This window comes from Leucopleurus acutus, assembly GCF_964270905.1.
Source record: "Leucopleurus acutus genome assembly, chromosome: 20".
Classification (NCBI taxonomy): domain Eukaryota; kingdom Metazoa; phylum Chordata; class Mammalia; order Artiodactyla; family Delphinidae; genus Leucopleurus; species Leucopleurus acutus.
The window spans coordinates 53,564,915-53,582,264 of NC_139162.1; the positions used below are offsets into that span (position 1 = coordinate 53,564,915).

Genomic DNA, 17,350 nt, shown 5'->3' on the forward strand with positions numbered 1-17,350 from the left:
TTCCTCTTATTTTTACTTTTCCTTAGGGGATTTTATTTTTACAACAAAGGGATGAAGAGCAATTGAAATGGTTCATATGTGAATAAATATAAAATAGTTAATTTTCTAATTAAAAAATCTCTTTCAAATTAACTTTAAAAAATACCATATCATGGGATTTATAACAATATATTATGGGTGGCGCTATGGGCCTATCAAAACCATGCTAAGGTATAAGCACAGAGAAGAAAACATGTTACACGGAGCACAGTTCAATTTAATAATAAAAATATCTATTTCCTCCTTGCCCTCACAACCACTCATGTAGAACTATCAGGAAGAACCTGGAGGCCAGATGTGAAGAGATGTTATTTCTGGAAAGGAAGCAGGTTCAAGTCATCCGGGACCTCCTTGTTCATAGACCTTGAAGCACCACTGTGAAGAAGGGAACTCAGTCGCACCTCTCAACCCTATTCCCTTGTGAGTTTCTGCACCTGTAAGGGAAACACAGTTCTGAAACAAGGGACCAGTTTCGTGGAAGGTCTGCTCTGGAAAGGACAAGACGGAGGTGTCCCCAAATCAGGGACACCTTAAGAAGGGCTTCTCACCTGGTATAGTAGATCCAGGTGAGGCCATAGGTGAGAAGGAAACCAGCCCCCATCAGGGCCCCCCTGAGCAACGTGAGGACCAGGGGCCAGGAGCCCTCTCTCCGCTCCCCAGAGACTTGGGAGAAGGAAGAGGAGACACCTGGAGGACGAAAAGAGAGAGGAAGGTGGATGATAGGTGTAAGTCCACACCATTATTTTTATTTTGGCCACGCTGCTTGCCATATGGGATTTTAGTTCTGCAACCAGGGATCAAACCCACGTCCTCTGCATTGGAAGCATGGAGTCTTAACCACTGGACCACCAGGGAAGTCCCTGTAAGTCCACACCTTAACCCTGCTTTCCACCCTAGCTCAGAACTCAGGCATCCTTGCTTATACAGTTGCCCTGTACAACTAGGTTCAGGGAGACACGGAGGGAGCCCCTCGGGTGCTGAGTTTGGCAGGTTAATTCTCCTCCATCCCCTAAGACCACGTGGGGCAACTCCAGGACCCCAGGGTCCAAAGGCTGTGAGGGGCTCACTGTCAGGCACCCACGGGCCCAGCTTATCCTGGTGGGTGGGTTGCTGTCGACAACACAGACCAGGCGCAGGGACTGGCCCTCCACGACTCGAAGGGAGGTGGCGTTGCCCAGGATCTCTGGGATTAGAGAGACAGAGAGAGCTAGAAGGGCAAGGCTGAGAGGCCCTTCTCTCCCTCTGTCCTCCCAGACACGGGAACAGCGGCTCTGAGACAGGCACTGCAGGCAAGGCCAAGGACGGGGGGGCAGTCTATGAGGTGAGGCGGGGGAGGGAGAGACAACTTGCTGATCCCAGGGCAGGGGGCTGTGGACGCTTGAGGAAGAGTCGGCCAGATCTAGGCCTGGGAGAGAACATCCCAGGAGGTGGCCCTTGATGCGTGAAACTGTGCAGGGCACTGACATCCGTGGGTCTGGCCACTCGGAGGCCTGCACGCAGGTGATGAGAGCCCCAGGGAGCCATGGGAGGGTTCTGAGCAAGAAAGTCGTAGGGTCAGATCTGGGGCATGTAGAGATCCCTTTGGGGTCCCCATTCTTGCAGGCTGGACAGGGCCAAGACTAGAGGCTGACAGGCCAGAGGGGAGGCTGGTCCGGATCCAGGCCAGAGAGAGGATGGAGGCCTGGGTTGGAGCTGCGGTCACGGGGATGGACGAGGGGGCTGACGTGAGTCATTCTCAGAAAGTCAACGTCGCAAAACTCACTGAGTCCCGGGGATGATTGGGTGAGACACGGAGCCTAAAGGAATTGCCGAGATCCAGGCTCGGGTTACTCATATCGGAGGGTCCCTTGCAGGGGGAGTGGAGGGCACTCAGGACAGAGGTTTGGGAGAGTCTTCAGGGCAGAGGTAGGATTGGAAACCCCGGAGTAGACGAGCTTCCCCTTGGAATCCTGCAGAACCCAGCTTGGGAACTCAGTCTCCTTGCGGGAGAGACGGAGACAGGGAGGAGGCAGGGAATCCGCGAAAGGATGTCCTGGGAAAGTGAGGAGGGAGAAGAGGTGGGAAGGCAGGGGGCAAGCGGAGGTGACAGTGAGTTGTCACTAGGAATCCACAGTGGCCCTAAAGTGAGTCCTGCCAGGGGACAGGGTTGGGAGGCAGAGGGCAGACGGAGGAGCAGAGAGGGGATGAGTGATGGGCTTGATTCTGTCCATCTTCACAACATCCCTGCATCTGACCTCCATTCCACCCAGGTACTTTTCTCCCACCTGTGCTATTTCCCCGGAAGACACGAATGTCCAGGTTCTGTGGAGCATCTGGAACAGAAAGAAAGAAATGTCCTCCTGCAGCATGATGAGGTGTCATGAGTAACATGACACCATGGGAGGGGGGTCTCAGCATTCTCCTCGTTCTCCTCCCAGCCTGCCTCCAAGAAGAGTCCCCAAGTATCCCACCCAGGCCTCCCGTCCCCAACGTCCTCCGCCCTCAGGGCCCCGGCGTCCCGGCCCCGCGCTCACAGGACACGTTGAGCCTGATGGTTCTGTCTGCGCTCACGCCAGCTCCGGGGAAGGTCACTCGACAGGTGAGGTTGGTGCCGTGGTCCTGGGGCCCCAGGGTGAGGGTGAGCACCGAGGAGTGGGGGCCCTTGGGGTGCAGGGAAGGGAGGGCAACCCTGGTCCAGGAGAAGGTGTGGGGGGTCCCCCTCTCACAGGCCCATGGCACTGCACAGGTGATATTCCTGGGGAGGCCAGATTCTAGGGTCCCCTGGACGTGGATGTCGGGTGTCTGTGTCAGAGCTGAAGAGGAGAGAGAAACAGACCCAGGCCCTGTGGGGGGGGGAGCCCGAGTGTGCCCCTCAGAGCTGTCTCTGCCCCAGGCCAGCCGCAGCGGCCTGTCCTCCTAGGTCCCCTTGGGCCCCTCCCAGGATGAGAAGACAGGGGGCCCCCTCCCAGCCCTGCCCTGGGGGCCCTCAGGGCCCCTGTGTCTGTGTGTCCTCTCCTTGACACCATCCTTACCTGTTACATGCAGGTGGAGCTTGTTCTCTAAATAACTATATTTCACAAAAGGCTCTCTCTCCACCCTAAAGAAGTATGTCCCCGTGTCTCCCTGCCGTGCATCTCTGATGTCCAGGGAGCAGCTGTAGGTCCAGGGGTCTCCAAGGAGGTGGAATCGGCCCTGGGTGTCCGTCAGCACCTCACGACCTGGGTCGTTTGTGGCCACTGGACGATTCTGGTCGGTTCTGGCCCCTTCCTGGAACCAGTAGCCGAAAGATGGGACAGAGTCGTCCCAGTAGACCCAGGGATGGTGGAAGAAGCAGGGCACGCGGACACACAGGCCCTCCTGCACCGTCACGGACTCCTGCACTTCCAGCCGGTATTCTCTGTCCTGAGCCAGGGACCCTGTGGGGAAATGAGGGTCAGCCACAGCCCCTGCCCTGCCCAGCCCTCTCCCCGCAGCCCACCCACCTGCCCACAGCAGGGACAGCAGCAGCGGCAGCATCTCTGAGACGGAGGGCTTCTGGGCGTCCTGTGTATGAAAAGAGAAGGGGCAGGAGAGAGGGAAGTAAGGCTGTGGGGAGACCCACGGGAAGCCGGGGAGGAACACGAGACCCAGCTGTTCACAGAAGAGGAACTGCAGAGCCGGAGCTCGGCCCCCCCCACTCACAGAGTGCACGGACACCCCTCAGTCCAGAGACCCCGGAGACCTGCCCAGAGAGGAGCAGGCAAGGAGGAGAGCCCTGCCCTGCCCCCCATCTCGGGTGGGTCCTTCCAGCACCAGAGCCTCTGAGGACACGGAGGCGTAGGACACGGTGAGCCTCCTAAGGTCCTCCCGTCTGAGCACCGCTGTCTACACCAGGGAGCCGCTCAGCTCCTCTCTTCACCTGGAGGGTCCCAGCCTCACCTAGACCCTCGGGTGGTCGGTCCCGCAAGATGTCGGGTTCTTTAGGGTCTGTGTGAGCGTCTGGGGCAGAAGACAAGAAGGGGCTCCTGGGTGACGTGAAGGCAGCCGCCAATCATGCCTTCACTCCTTCCCCCAACACTGAGCATCTTGGGCTGGTGACCTGGAGACCAGAAGGGCTACGGCTGGCCTGGTCCCTGTGCAGGAGATGTTCCCACCCGGGCCCATCACTTCCTCCCCAAACAGGCAGCACTGTCGGGCTTTAGAGCTGCATCAGTGGTGAGATTGCCGAGTGTCCGGCAGCATACTGGGTATTTTCTTTTAATGAGTATGACTTTTTTTTAATCTAGTAAAAAAATAACTCTTTTCAAGTTGAAAACCTTGAAATTCTGTACCTACTAAACAACCAATCCTTCTTCCTTCTTCCTGCCAGCTCCTGGCAACCACAGTTCTATTTTCTCTCTCGAGGAATTTGACTCCTTTGTCTACCCCATATAAGCGTAATTATGTAGTGTTTGTCTTTTTTTCACTAGGTTGTTGAACTTACCGTAATGTCCTCAGAGTTCATCCATGTGGTAGCAAGTGTCAGAAATTCCCTCCTTTTTCAGGCTGAATAATATTCCATGGTTTTGCTTATCCCTTCATCTGTTGAGGGCAAGCTGGGTTGCTTCCATCACTTGGCTATAGTGAATAACGCTACTAGGAACACGAGTGTGCAAATATCTCCTGGAGTCCCTGCTCTCAGTTCCCTTTGAGAGATACCCAGAAGTGAAAGTCAGGATCATGTGTTAATTCTATATTTAAGTTTTTGAGGAAGTATCATACTCTTATCATCCCACCCCACCCACATTTTTAACCTCATCTATTGTCATCTTACACTAACTCTACAATTTAAGGTCTCTACCCTGGACCCCTCCTCTGATCCCCAGACTTTCATATCCAGCTCTCTACATACATTTCTGCATCATATTTGATCCTCATTTCCCCTCACCTTCCACATCCATTAGAAAATTCTGTTAGCTTGACCTTCACAACATATTCAAAACATATCCTCTCTATCTACACGATCTCCTCGGTCCACTGCACCATCACCTCCTGCCTGGAGTCCCCAGCAGGGTCCTGCCACATCTCTTTCTTGCTGCCCTAGATCCACTCTGGCTGATTCTGAACACAACAGCCTTAGGATCCTACCTCAATGAGGGTCTAATCCTATGTCCGCTCTCCTCAAAGGCTTCCAGAATCCTGCATTGGCCTGCAGTCACCTTGCACGGGGTCCGCAGCATCCTCCCATCTTCCCCCCAATCCCTTTGCCTCCCCACACCAATATGTCACATGCTCCTGTCCTTGTGTGATTTTCCTCCAAACCTGTCAAGAGCTGACATGCTCTCATTTTACTTATCATTTCTTTGAAAAGGTCTTGTCCGCATAACGACATCCCCATGAGGACAGAAGTACTTCTCGTTCCTAAAATCACCATAAAACAAAACACCATTTGAAACACTGTATACGGTACGACTCAATGGCACTAAGTACATTCACAACGTTAGCGCAACCGTCGTCACTCTATCTCCAGCACGTTCTCATCATCCCAAACAGAAACTCTGCTGCAGTTACACAATAACTCCTCGCCATCCCCATCCCCTAGCTGCAAGCAACGCCATTCTACTTTCTGTTTCGAGGAATGTGCCTCGTAGGGAGCTCGTATAAGCAGAATCAAACGATATCTGTCCCTTTGTGTCTGCTTCTTTCAGGTAGCACACTGTTTTCCAGAGTCACCGGCGTTGTAGCGTGTGTCAGAATTTGCGTTGCTTTGAAAGGCTGAATGATACTTGATTGTACGTGTTACCACGTTTGGTTCATCCATTCAGTTGCTGGGCGCTGGGACTGGTTCCACCACTGCTGGGAATCTTGCTGCTATGAACAATGGCATGGAAGTTATCTGTCTGAGCCCATGCTCTTTTCAGCAACGAAGATCCGTCGCCCCGCAAAATAAATAAATAAAATAAATAAAAAATTTATAAAGTATGCTACGTAATGAATATTTGAGTTAACAGCTTGCGGTATACATGTGCGGGTCTGGGCTGGGAAGACAGGGGCTGAGAAGAGAGCAGAGTTGTCCCTGGAGGTGGACACGTGGACACATTCACCGAGGGGGAGGAGAGGGCCCTGGGCGGAGTCGTGAGAACACGCACGCTCTCAGGCGCGGTGCGGTGCGCACGGGTTTAAGCTTAATTGCGGGTTGGAGGGGGAGGTGGTAGTTGTGACTGAGATAGCCCGGCCAGGGAGATAGGAAGAGAACAAGGTGGTTACTGGTGACCCAGGTGAGAGTTTTGCCGGGCAGGGGTGGGAGAGGGCGGCAGCCAGATGGCCGGGAGCAGAGGGGTGATGCGAACGGGAGGCGTTGCACTGACCGCCTTTAGTCCTCTCCTAGTTGCCACCTCCGTCAGTGCCACAGAGGAGAGCTTCCTTCCCACCTGTGCCATTTCCTTGGATGGGGCCAAAAGCCAGGTTCTGGGAGCATGCGGGATAGAGAAAGAAAATATTTTCTACTTCCATCATGGGAAGATATGGTGGCTTAACTTCTTTGGTTGGATCCACAAAAGGGTGGCGAGGTGGGGATGGTTGTGCTTTCTTCTCTGTTCTCAGGCCGGGCTTCTGGCCACACATCAGGTCCCACAGGCTCTGCAGCTGGGTCCCTCCTCAGGGACCCAGGTGTCCTAACCACCCCCCACAGAGGATGCCAAGCCTGATGGGACCAGGAGCTTAGCCAAGCGGGGAGAGAGAGCCTGAGCTGCTAGTGTCAAGTACCTGATTAAAGCGATGAGTCAACATGAAAATAACAATTAAGCCTTTAATCACTTACTTGTTAAAGAACAGTGAAGCCGACTTTATTCAGGACCACTGTCACAGGTGCAGGGACCCCTGCAGTGGGGCTTTGCAGCAGGGGAAAGGGATCAGGCTCAACTCTGAATACAACGAGGCAAAGTGGGAATTTATTGCCAAGGAGCGGGGTGAGGGGTCAGCGGATGGAAAATTACTAAGAGGAAACATAGGGGCAAAGGGGGATTCTGGCTAAACCGACCTGCCAGGCTTCTTGCTGAAGGTCGGCCAGGGTGATCAGGTATCAGCTGGGGGCTAGTGAAGGGTGAGGAACCCCATCAGACCTTGAGGAAAAGGGATTTTGGTTAAACTGTCTTACCAGGATTCTTGAAAAAAAAAATGGACGATGCAAAGATAGATGCAGAACTCAAGAACTTGTTGAAAAAGAGCTTCAAGAGCCTGCCTAAAATTTAGCCAAGGAGAGAACCTTTGCCGATGGTCAGGGTGACCAGCACAGACATGGGGGTCGTCTCGCGGACGTGGGACCCAGAACAAAAAGCTCTAGTGGGTCTAAGGACCCTGGGTTGGGGGTGGCGTTGGGAATGGAAATGTACTGAGTCCTGAATCAGAGTGGGGAAAAGTGTCTCCAATTTTTCCTGCTTCTCCTCTACGAGGAGGCTTCAGTGGAGATGCCTGAAGACCTCTGCCCAAGGCTTCAGATAAACAGACCAAAGAATAAAGTCATCTGAGCTAGGAATGCAAAAATGTGAACAGCAAGATGGGCCAGGGCAGTCTGAGTCCTTCACTGCAACTCCTTTCAGAGACTACAGTGCAGCACGCCCGTGAGGCCAGCCAAGGAAAGCTTTTGCATTTGCCTATGATCAGGCCTGAAAAATCACGTATAGGTTTGTAGCCATGAGCTGAACTCCTCAGATGGCTATATACCTGGACCTATCACCTCCTAGGAAGGTCTCCTGACAACGTAGGGCTGGTGTCATGATCCTTTTTAAAAATTTTATTTATTTTTAAAAATATTTTTATTGGAGTTTAGTTGATTTACAGTGTTGTGTTAGTTTCAGGCGTACGGCAAAGTGAATCAGTTACACATAGACACATATCCTGGCGTCATGATCTTGAGACCCGAACATATGGGTGAATAATAAGGAATGGGGGACCCTGGGCCCCATGGAGGAGAGAAGCATCCTCCTACTGGACTTTGGGCTGTTCAGACTCCAAAATGGTTGTACTTCAGGTTAAAGGGTTGTAGATTTGGGGTATCTGGTAACAAGCTGAAGAGGAGAAAATGATTCAGACCCCAGAGGGGAGACCCTGAGACTCCACCTCGGCTTCCCCTGGGGTCCTCAACAAGTCCTCCACCCTCCAGATAAGGAGTACATGTGTTCCTGTCTCTGGGGTTCTCTCCTGGGGATCCCTGGCTACTTGTCACATTCAGATCTACTGGGAGTCATTTTTCACATAATATTTCTCTACCTTAAAGTATTCCCACTTCCCCGCATCTTGGAGAATCTGATGCTTAGAGAGCAACTGTGGGTCCCTGGATCCCACGGAAGGTTGGATTGGCCCCAGATTGTTTCTTCCAGGTTTTGATGGGGTCTGTGGCCAGAAGGGGATTACAATGTCTGCTGCCCACCTCCAGGATCTGAAGGTGGATGTCGAATGGGCTAAAGTCAGTCCAGAAAATCCATGGGTTGAAATGGAGAACGGGATGGGATGCATAGGTCCTCCTTCACCATCACTGAGTAAAGGTTACAGATCGCACCTGCGCCAACCTCCAGGGACCACTGCAGGAAACCGAGTCTCTGTCTGCAGCCCTGCCAGGAAACCTCTTCCTCACATCTGTTGCCCTCACGGTTGTGGCCACAGTGGCAGCAGCATTTCTGGGCTGCAGAGGATAATCTAGATTCGCCTGACGCCATCTGAATAGCCTTTCCCAGCTTGGAGATGGGGGCGGCCATGGGGTGCTAAGAGAGCTGGGGGTGCTTCCTGGGTTGAAGTGTATGGCTTCTATGTCAAACTTCTCCCTTCAACAGAAACACCCATCTCTCCCTCGGGCCACTGCCGGGGGGGAAGTGAAAGCTGAGCTCTTCTCTCCTGGGACCACAGCTGGGTGGACTCTTCCTGAACCCTGAAACGCTGACTCTCTCTTCCTGAAGACCAACCCCCACTCCCCTTAAGACACATGGGGGGTTTGGGGGTCTATTTTCCCCAGATAGGTTTCTTGGAGTCTCGACAGACGTAGATAGGGAGGCCTTGATCCTGTTCATATCAAGTCCCCAAGCCTCTCCCAATTCACCTTCCCATCAGAACCTACCCACAGCGGGATTGCTCTTTCCAGCCAAGACACCATCTCGTCCCCAGGAAGCAGGGGGGTGTCGCTGTCCGTGGTGCTGAAGCAGTATTGGCTCTTGAGTTTAGGAATAACCGGATTGTACAGAAGGGTCTGACTAGACACGAACCAGATCTGGACCTCAGGCCAGAAAACCATCTGAGGCAGAAGGACTGGGCCTGCCTAGGAAGGAGAAGATCAGGGAGGGGCCGACCCTGTGGCCTGGGGCCAATCCTTTGCCTCTCCTTCTTCCTTCTTTACTCTCTGGAAAGTCTTGTAGATTCTGCCAAGCCACTTAATCAAAGCCAGCAGCAGCTCTCCCCTCCCCCCACCCCTTCTTGTTTCATGAGAAAAATAAAGCCCTGTTTGGTTTTGGGTTTTCTGGTTCATTTGTTTTTGGCTGTGTTGGGTCTTCGTTGCTGAGCGCGGGCTTTCTCTAGTTGCGGTGAGTGGGGCTACTCTTCTTTGCAGCGCGTGGGCTTCTCATTGCGGTGGCTTCTCTTGTTGCCGGGCATACGCTCTAGGCGTGCGGCCTTCAGTAGTTGCGGCACGTGGGCTCAGTAGTTGTAGCTCACGGGCTCTAGAGCACAGGCTCAGTAGTTGTGATGCACGGGCTTAGCTGCTCCGCGGCATGTGGGATCTTCCCAGACCAGGGATCGAACCCGTGTCGCCACCTGGGAAGTCCCGCCCTACTTGTTAAGGTTCCTGAAAGTCAGCTTTTTTTGTAACTTAGAATGAAATGCATATCTAATTGATACAGTATGTGGAGATGATTCCTCCAATTCCATTTGAAGCCAACACGACATTTTCCAAAAGTGCCCTACTCATATGAGAGTGCCTGGTATGCTTGACTTCTTTCACTTTTGCTAATTCAAGAGTAGAGAAACAGTATTATATCTTTTCTTTACTTTGCATTGATGTGATTATAAACAACCTTTCCCATCTTTTTAAATTAACTGTAATCCTTCTTTGTGATTTATCTATTCGAAGGGTTTACACAGAAGGACCGTGGAGCTTTCCTTATCAACTTCTCTAAAGATTCTTTTTTTTTTTTTTTGCGGTACGCGGGCCTCTCGCTGTTGTGGCCTCTCCCGTTGCGGAGCACAGGCTCCGGACGCGCAGGCCCAGCAGCCATGGCTCACGGGCCTAGCTGCTCCGCGGCATGTGGGATCTTCCCGGACCGGGGCACGAACCCGTGTCTCCTGCATCGGCAGGCGGACTCTCAACCACTGTGCCACCAGGGAAGCCCTCCATGCTTTCTTTATAGTTTTATCACCAATGTATCCCTAAAAATTATAGTTCAGGGGCTTCCCTGGTGGCGCAGTGGTTAAGAATCCGCCTGCCAACGCAGGGGACATGGATTCGAGCCCTGGTCTGGGAAGATCCCTCATGCCGCGGAGCAACTAAGCTTGTGCACCACAACTACTGAGCCTGGGCTCTAGAGCTCACGAGCCACAACTACTGAGCCCACGTGCCACAACTACTGAGGCCTGCGCACCTAGAGCCCATGCTCCGCAACAAGAAAAGCCACCGAGATGAGAAGCCTACACAACACAACGAAGAGGAGCCCCCACTCGCCGCAGCTAGAGAAAGCCCACCCGCAGCAAAGAAGAACCAACGCAGCCAAAAATAAATAAATAAATTTATTAAAAAAGTATAGTTCAGATAAACCTATTTTTGAACTTTTTATAAGTGCAACATATTATATGTCATTGCCTGTGTCTTGCTTCATTTTTTTTATTGTGATATAATTTACATATAATGAATATATATTTAGGTACATTTATAAGTAATAGATTTATACACAAGTAAATTTTTTTTTTTTTTGCGGTACGCAGGCCTCTCACTGTTGTGGCCTCTCCCGTTGCGGAGCACAGGCTCCGGACGCGCAGGCTCAGCGGCCACGGCTCACGGGCCCAGCCGCTCCGCAGCATGTGGGGTCTTCCCGGACCGGGGCACGAACCCGCGTCCCCTGCATCGGCAGGCGGACTCTCAACCACTGAGCCACCAGGGAAGCCCAACTTCTCTAAAGATTCTGATCTCATCCCTATTATTAACCTTAGAGGATAATATATTTTTACCAACAAAATATGCATCCCTAGATTTCAAAGTTACGGTTTTACTACTTTTTTATTTATTTATTTATTTTTTGCGGTACGCAGGCCTCTCACTGTTGTGGCCTCTCCCGTTGTGGAGCACAGGCTCTGGACGCGCAGGCTCAGCGGCCATGGCCCACGGGCCCAGCCGCTCCGCGGCATGCGGGATCTTCCCGGACCGGGGCACGAACCCGTGTCCCCTGCATCGGCAGGCGGACTCTCAACCACTGCGCCACCAGGGAAGCCCCGGTTTTACTACTTTTGACCTTTATGTGAATGGCATCATACAGTACACATTTTTTCCCTGGATACTTCCACTTGGTTATCAGCTAAAAAAAAATTTTTTTTATGGTAAAGTGTATAATGTTCAGAAGATACAAATGGGTAAGTGTGCAGTACAGTGACTTATCACAAAGCAAACGCACTCAGTTCACGAAATATCGCCAGTTTGAGATATCGAGTATCGCCAGCTCCCAAAATAGCTCAAGAGTCTACACACCCACCATCAGAGCATGAGGTTCCTACTTCCTCACATCTTTGCTACCCTTGCTGTTATCTGCCTTCTTGGTTTTCCAACCTGATGTGTGTAGAGCAGTATCTCGTTTCGGTTTGACTTTTCTTCAACTACCAGTGTGTTTCAGCATCTCAATATGGACTTGTTTTCCATTCATATTTCCACATTTCTGAAATAAATATTCATGTCATTTGCTATTTTTATGATGCCTTGTTTTTCTTCTTGTTGATTTGTAAAAGTTTTGGTACATTCTAGTCAAAAAGCTCTTGTGGGCTTAAATGAAGGAAATAATTCCTCCCATTCTGTCATTTCTCAATTAAACTGATCTCAGTTGTCCTCTATTTGATGTGAACCTTCATTTTGATGCAATCAAATCTATGTGTCTCTGGTCACAACACTGTGTATCCCTCCTAAAAGTATCCATGATCCTGGCTTTTACATTAACCATTTCCATGCTTTCTTTTTTTTTTTTTTTTTTTTTTTTGCGGTACGCGGGCCTCTCACTGTTGTGGCCTCTCCCGTTGCGGAGCACAGGTTCCGGACGTGCAGGCTCAGCAGCCATGGCTCACCGGCCCAGCCGCTCCGCGGCATGTGGGATCTTCCCGGACCGGGGCACGAACCCGTGTCTCCTGCATCGGCAGGCGGACTCTCAACCACTGTGCCACCAGGGAAGCCCTCCATGCTTTCTTTATAGTTTTATCACCAATGTATCCCTAAAAATTATAGTTCAGGGGCTTCCCTGGTGGCGCAGTGGTTAAGAATCCGCCTGCCAACGCAGGGGACATGGATTCGAGCCCTGGTCTGGGAAGATCCCACATGCCGCGGAGCAACTAAGCTCGTGCACCACAACTACTGAGCCTGGGCTCTAGAGCTCACGAGCCACAACTACTGAGCCCACGTGCCACAACTACTGAGGCCTGCGCACCTAGAGCCCATGCTCCGCAACAAGAAAAGCCACCGAGATGAGAAGCCTACACAACACAACGAAGAGGAGCCCCCACTCGCCGCAGCTAGAGAAAGCCCACCCGCAGCAAAGAAGAACCAACGCAGCCAAAAATAAATAAATAAATTTATTAAAAAAGTATAGTTCAGATAAACCTATTTTTGAACTTTTTATAAGTGCAACATATTATATGTCATTGCCTGTGTCTTGCTTCATTTTTTTTATTGTGATATAATTTACATATAATGAATCTATATTTAGGTACATTTATAAATAATAGATTTATACACAAGTAAATTTTTTTTTTTTTTTTTTTTTTTGCGGTACGCAGGCCTCTCACTGTTGTGGCCTCTCCCGTTGCGGAGCACAGGCTCCGGACGCGCAGGCCCAGCGACCATGGCTCACGGGCCCAGCCGCTCCGCGGCATGGGCATCTTCCTGGACCGGGGCACGAACCTGTGTCCCCTGCAACGGCAGGCAGACTCCCAACCACTGCGCCACCAGGGAAGTCCCACAAGTAAATTTTTAAAATAATCAATTGACTTTATTGTTTTAGAACAGTTTTAGGTTTACAGAAAAATTGAGCAGACAGTACAGAGAGTTCCCATATGCACCCTAACCCCCTCATATTCTTCCCTATTACTAACATCTTGCATTGGTGTAGTATATTTGTTACAAATAATGAACCAATATTGACACATCATCATCAACCAAAGTCCATAGTTCACAGTGAAGTTCTCTCTTTGTGTTACACAATGCTATCTATGGGTTTTGACAAAAGCATAATGTCATGTATCCACCATTACAGTATCTTACATACATATTTTATCATAGATGCGTGATATACACTTATGTATGACATATAAATATATATGTAAGTAATCTTTATTTAATGTATTTATGTCTAGTCCACAGGATTTTTGTTGTTTTTTTACATTTTTTTTTTAAATTAATCTTTATTGGAGTATAGTTGCTTTGCAATGTTGTGTTAGTTTCTGCTGTACAGCAAAGTGAATCAGTTGTATGTATACATACATTCAGTCATTTTTAGATTTCCTTCCCAGTTAGGTCACCAAAGAGCACTGAGTAGAGTTCCCTGTGTGATACAGTAGGTTCTCATTAGTTATCTATTTTATATATAGTAGTGTATGTATGTCAATTCCAATCTCCCAGTTCATCCCACCTCCCCCCACCTTGGTAACCATAAGTTTGTTCTCTACATCTGTGACTCTATTTCTGCTTTGCACATAAGTTCATCTGTATCATTTTTCTAGATTCCACACATAAGCAATATTATACAATATTTGTTTTTCTCTTTCTGACTTATTTCACTGTGTACGGCACTCTCTAGGTCGATTCACGTCTCTGCAAATGGCACTATTTCATTCCTTTTTATGGCTGAGTAATATTCCATTGTATATATGTACCACATCTTCTTTATTCTTTCCTCTGTCGATGGACATTTAGGTTGCTTCCATGTCCTGGCTATTGTAAATAGTGCTGCAATGAACATTGGAGTCCATGCGTCCTTTTGAATTATGGCTTTCTCTGGGTATATGCCCAGGAGTGGGATTGCTGGGTCATATGGTAGCTCTATTTTTAGTTTTTTAAGGAACATCCATACTGTTCTCCATAGTGACTGCACCAATTTACATTCCCACCAACAGTGCAAGAGGGTTCCCTTCTCTCCACACCCTCTCCAGCATTTATCGTTTGTAGATTTTTTGATGATGGCCATTCTGACTGGTGTGAGGTGATACCTCATTGTAGTTTTGATTTGCATTTCTCTAATGATTAGTGATGTTGAGTATCCTTTCATGTGTCTGTTGGCCATCTGTACGTCTTCTTTGGAGAAATGTCTATTTAGGTCTTCTGCCCATTTTTTGATTGTGTTGTTTGTTTTTTTGATATTGAGCTGCATGAGCTCTTTGTGTATTTTGGAGATTAATCCCTTGTCAGTTGCTTCATTTGCAAATATTTTCTCCCATCCTGAGGGTTGTCTTTTCGTTTTGTTTATGGTTTCCTTTGCTTAGTACACAGGTTTTAATGAGTTTTGATAAATGCATACATCCACCCCAATCAAGATGTAGAATATTTCCGTCACTACTCAAATTTTCCTTATACTATGCCTCCCTGAGGCAGCCTTTACTGATTTCTATCGCCATAGCTTAGTTTTGGCCATATTAGACTTCATAAAAACGGAATCATAACTGTGTCCTCTTTTATGTCTGGCGTCTTCGGATTCCTGCATGCTGTCGGTTCCTGCCTCAGTGGTTCGTTCCGTTTTATTGCTGAGTAGTATCTCTGGGACAGGGAGTCCAGAACCTGCTGCTTCCTGTGTCTGCCCTCACGTGCTGGAGAACTGACCCTGGAGCTCCTGCTCACCTCACATGATCCATTCTGCTCCTCTGGACCCAAGACCTGGGGCCTCTGGGGCAAACTCACATCAGCAGGCATGTCCCCTCTGGGTCTTTCTTGCTGACAGCTCCACTTTTCCCAGGAGCCCAAAGATAGGTGGGCATCTGAAGGCTCCAACCAGGGCCACAGGAGAGAGTGGGGCTGGGAAGTGAAGGAGGATTCTGTAGCCTCAATGATGCGGCCTGACCCAGGGGCTCTGCAGAGACATGAAGCAGCCCTCGAAAGGCAGCGAGCACATGGTCACTCATCCACCATTCGCTCTACATCAGTTTCTGGGGGCCCTTGTGGAAGGTCATGTGCTAGCCACTGACAGTAGACAGAGCTCAGAAAAGTCGAACAGCATTAAAACAAACAAAAAAAGAGATCTGGACGACACTTAATGAAACTTCATCACAGCTCTGCCACCTTTTAACTGCGAGAATACGAAGCTATGCCTTTAGCTGTAGTTTCCAAAATGTGTGGGAAGGTATTAATCACAGGTTTGAAAGTGGCATTCGATGAGGCCTGTGAAGCCCTGAGCACCTACCTGGCACTTGGTAAACACGGCAGCCTAAATAATCCCCCAATGTGGGGTTTCAAATAACCCATTCCAATAGGAAACCACCAGCAATCCGCCCAATCAGTGACCCTCACCATGTCCACAGGGACCCAAGGAGAGTCCAACGCTGACCCACTCATTCATCCCCAAAGGACCCCAACACTCACTGCCCAGGAAGCAATGCGGTCACCCTCGCAAACCTCCATCGCTGACCCCCTAGGTCTCCCATCCCCTGGTTCCCACATGCTGTGCTTAGCACCGCAATTACTGATTTCATATGTCCTCCATCCGTTACTGTCCCCCTTGCGTGTGTTACAAGGTGAGCCTCAAAGCCCTCCAATCCCTGAAGCCCCTGCTCCCAATCAACCACTGCCTCCTACAGCCCCCCAAGCGGTGAATCACTTCCCCTAATGTCCCCCAGCCCCAGGAATAGTTCTCAGGAGCCTGGGGGCAGACACAGGGAGCAGCGTATCCTGGACTGCCTGTTCGTGGGACAATCTGGACCCTCCTGCTGAGAGCAGACCACAGTGGGCAGATGCTCCCTTGTCCACAGGCCTTCTGTGTTATGGAGGAAACCACGGTCTGGCTGATGAAGAAGTATGTGTTTGTTTTTGTTTTGTTTTGAGGTAATTAATTCGGCTGCATCGGGTCTTAAGTTGCGGTATGCAGGCTTCTCTCCAGTCGCGTCTCGTGGGCTTAGCTGCCCCGCGGCATGTGGGATCTTAACTTCCCTGACTAGGGATCGAACCTGCATCCCCTGCATTGGAAGGCGAATTCTTAACCACTGGACCGCCAGGGAAGGCCCCAGAATGTGTTTGTTGGAATAGATTTGCTGGGGAGAGTGATGGGGAATCTGTGGGGTTGAGTATCAGGGGTGTTTCCAGGGTGAGTGATTGGAGAGATTTACAGTGGGTGAGGGGGGGGGGGTCTTTGAAGAGAGTGATCTCTTCCAGGGCATTGGTGGGGAGAATGACTGGTGGGGACTGCGTAAGGTGAGTGATGGGAGGATCTTTTAACTGCGTGACAGGGAGTCTGTGGGGTGAGTGAGGAAGTTCTGAGTGTTGGGGGCAAGTTTCTCTAATTTAAGTTGGATGTATGGTTCATGAAGTTTAACCCTCCTTTTGTTTTTCTGTATGTATGTATATAAGTACTTTTGTAACCGTTAAACTCCAAGTATAATTTTACTGTTGGGTTTTATATCATTGGTTCATGAGAATTGCTCATTTGAGGACAGTGAAACATGCACATGAGAAGGGACCTAAGTTTGGAACCTTATAGGAGATGAACCTTGTCGAGCCCTTAGCACCCTCCTGGCACATGGTAAACAGTGAATAAAATAAAAATCAGCAAGTTGCAGAGTCAGGTATCAGGTACCGTGTTTAATTTGCACACAATCCTGTCAGCTAAATATTATGTTCATTATTACACCCATTCTGTGGATGACGAAACTGAGGCTGAGTGCTGTTACATAATTTGCCTTAAGGTCCAAAGGGAGGTATAGGGAATCGGTCCAACGTCCGCCTCATTCTAAATTGCACACAATTGCCACTATCCCATCTGGTTCCCTACATGATCTAATTCCAGAAACACCCTTTCCGTTTCCTGTTGCCTTCAGAGAGCTTAGGTTTTGGAGTGGCCATGTCTGGTGTGCCTACTCTGAGTTCTGGACATTTCACTGCCTATCCAGATTATTAGACTAGGATGCTTTTCCAGTCTTTGTCCTGAGGCATGTGAGGATACAC

The 17,350-nt window shown here is 49.9% G+C and overlaps 1 protein-coding gene across 1 annotated transcript; it reads right to left on the reverse strand.

Annotated features, from left to right (window-relative positions):
- Nucleotides 1-430: 430 nt before the first annotated feature.
- Nucleotides 431-4,501, reverse strand: LOC309976363 (sialic acid-binding Ig-like lectin 14; the record flags this gene model as incomplete). The annotated part of the gene is made up of 7 exons (XM_082861936.1): nt 431-473; nt 588-726; nt 965-1,222; nt 2,304-2,351; nt 2,553-2,831; nt 3,051-3,561; nt 4,481-4,501. 7 exons carry the CDS (start codon nt 4,499-4,501, stop codon nt 431-433), a joined length of 1,299 nt encoding a protein of 432 aa, XP_082718062.1.
- Nucleotides 4,502-17,350: the final 12,849 nt, after the last annotated feature.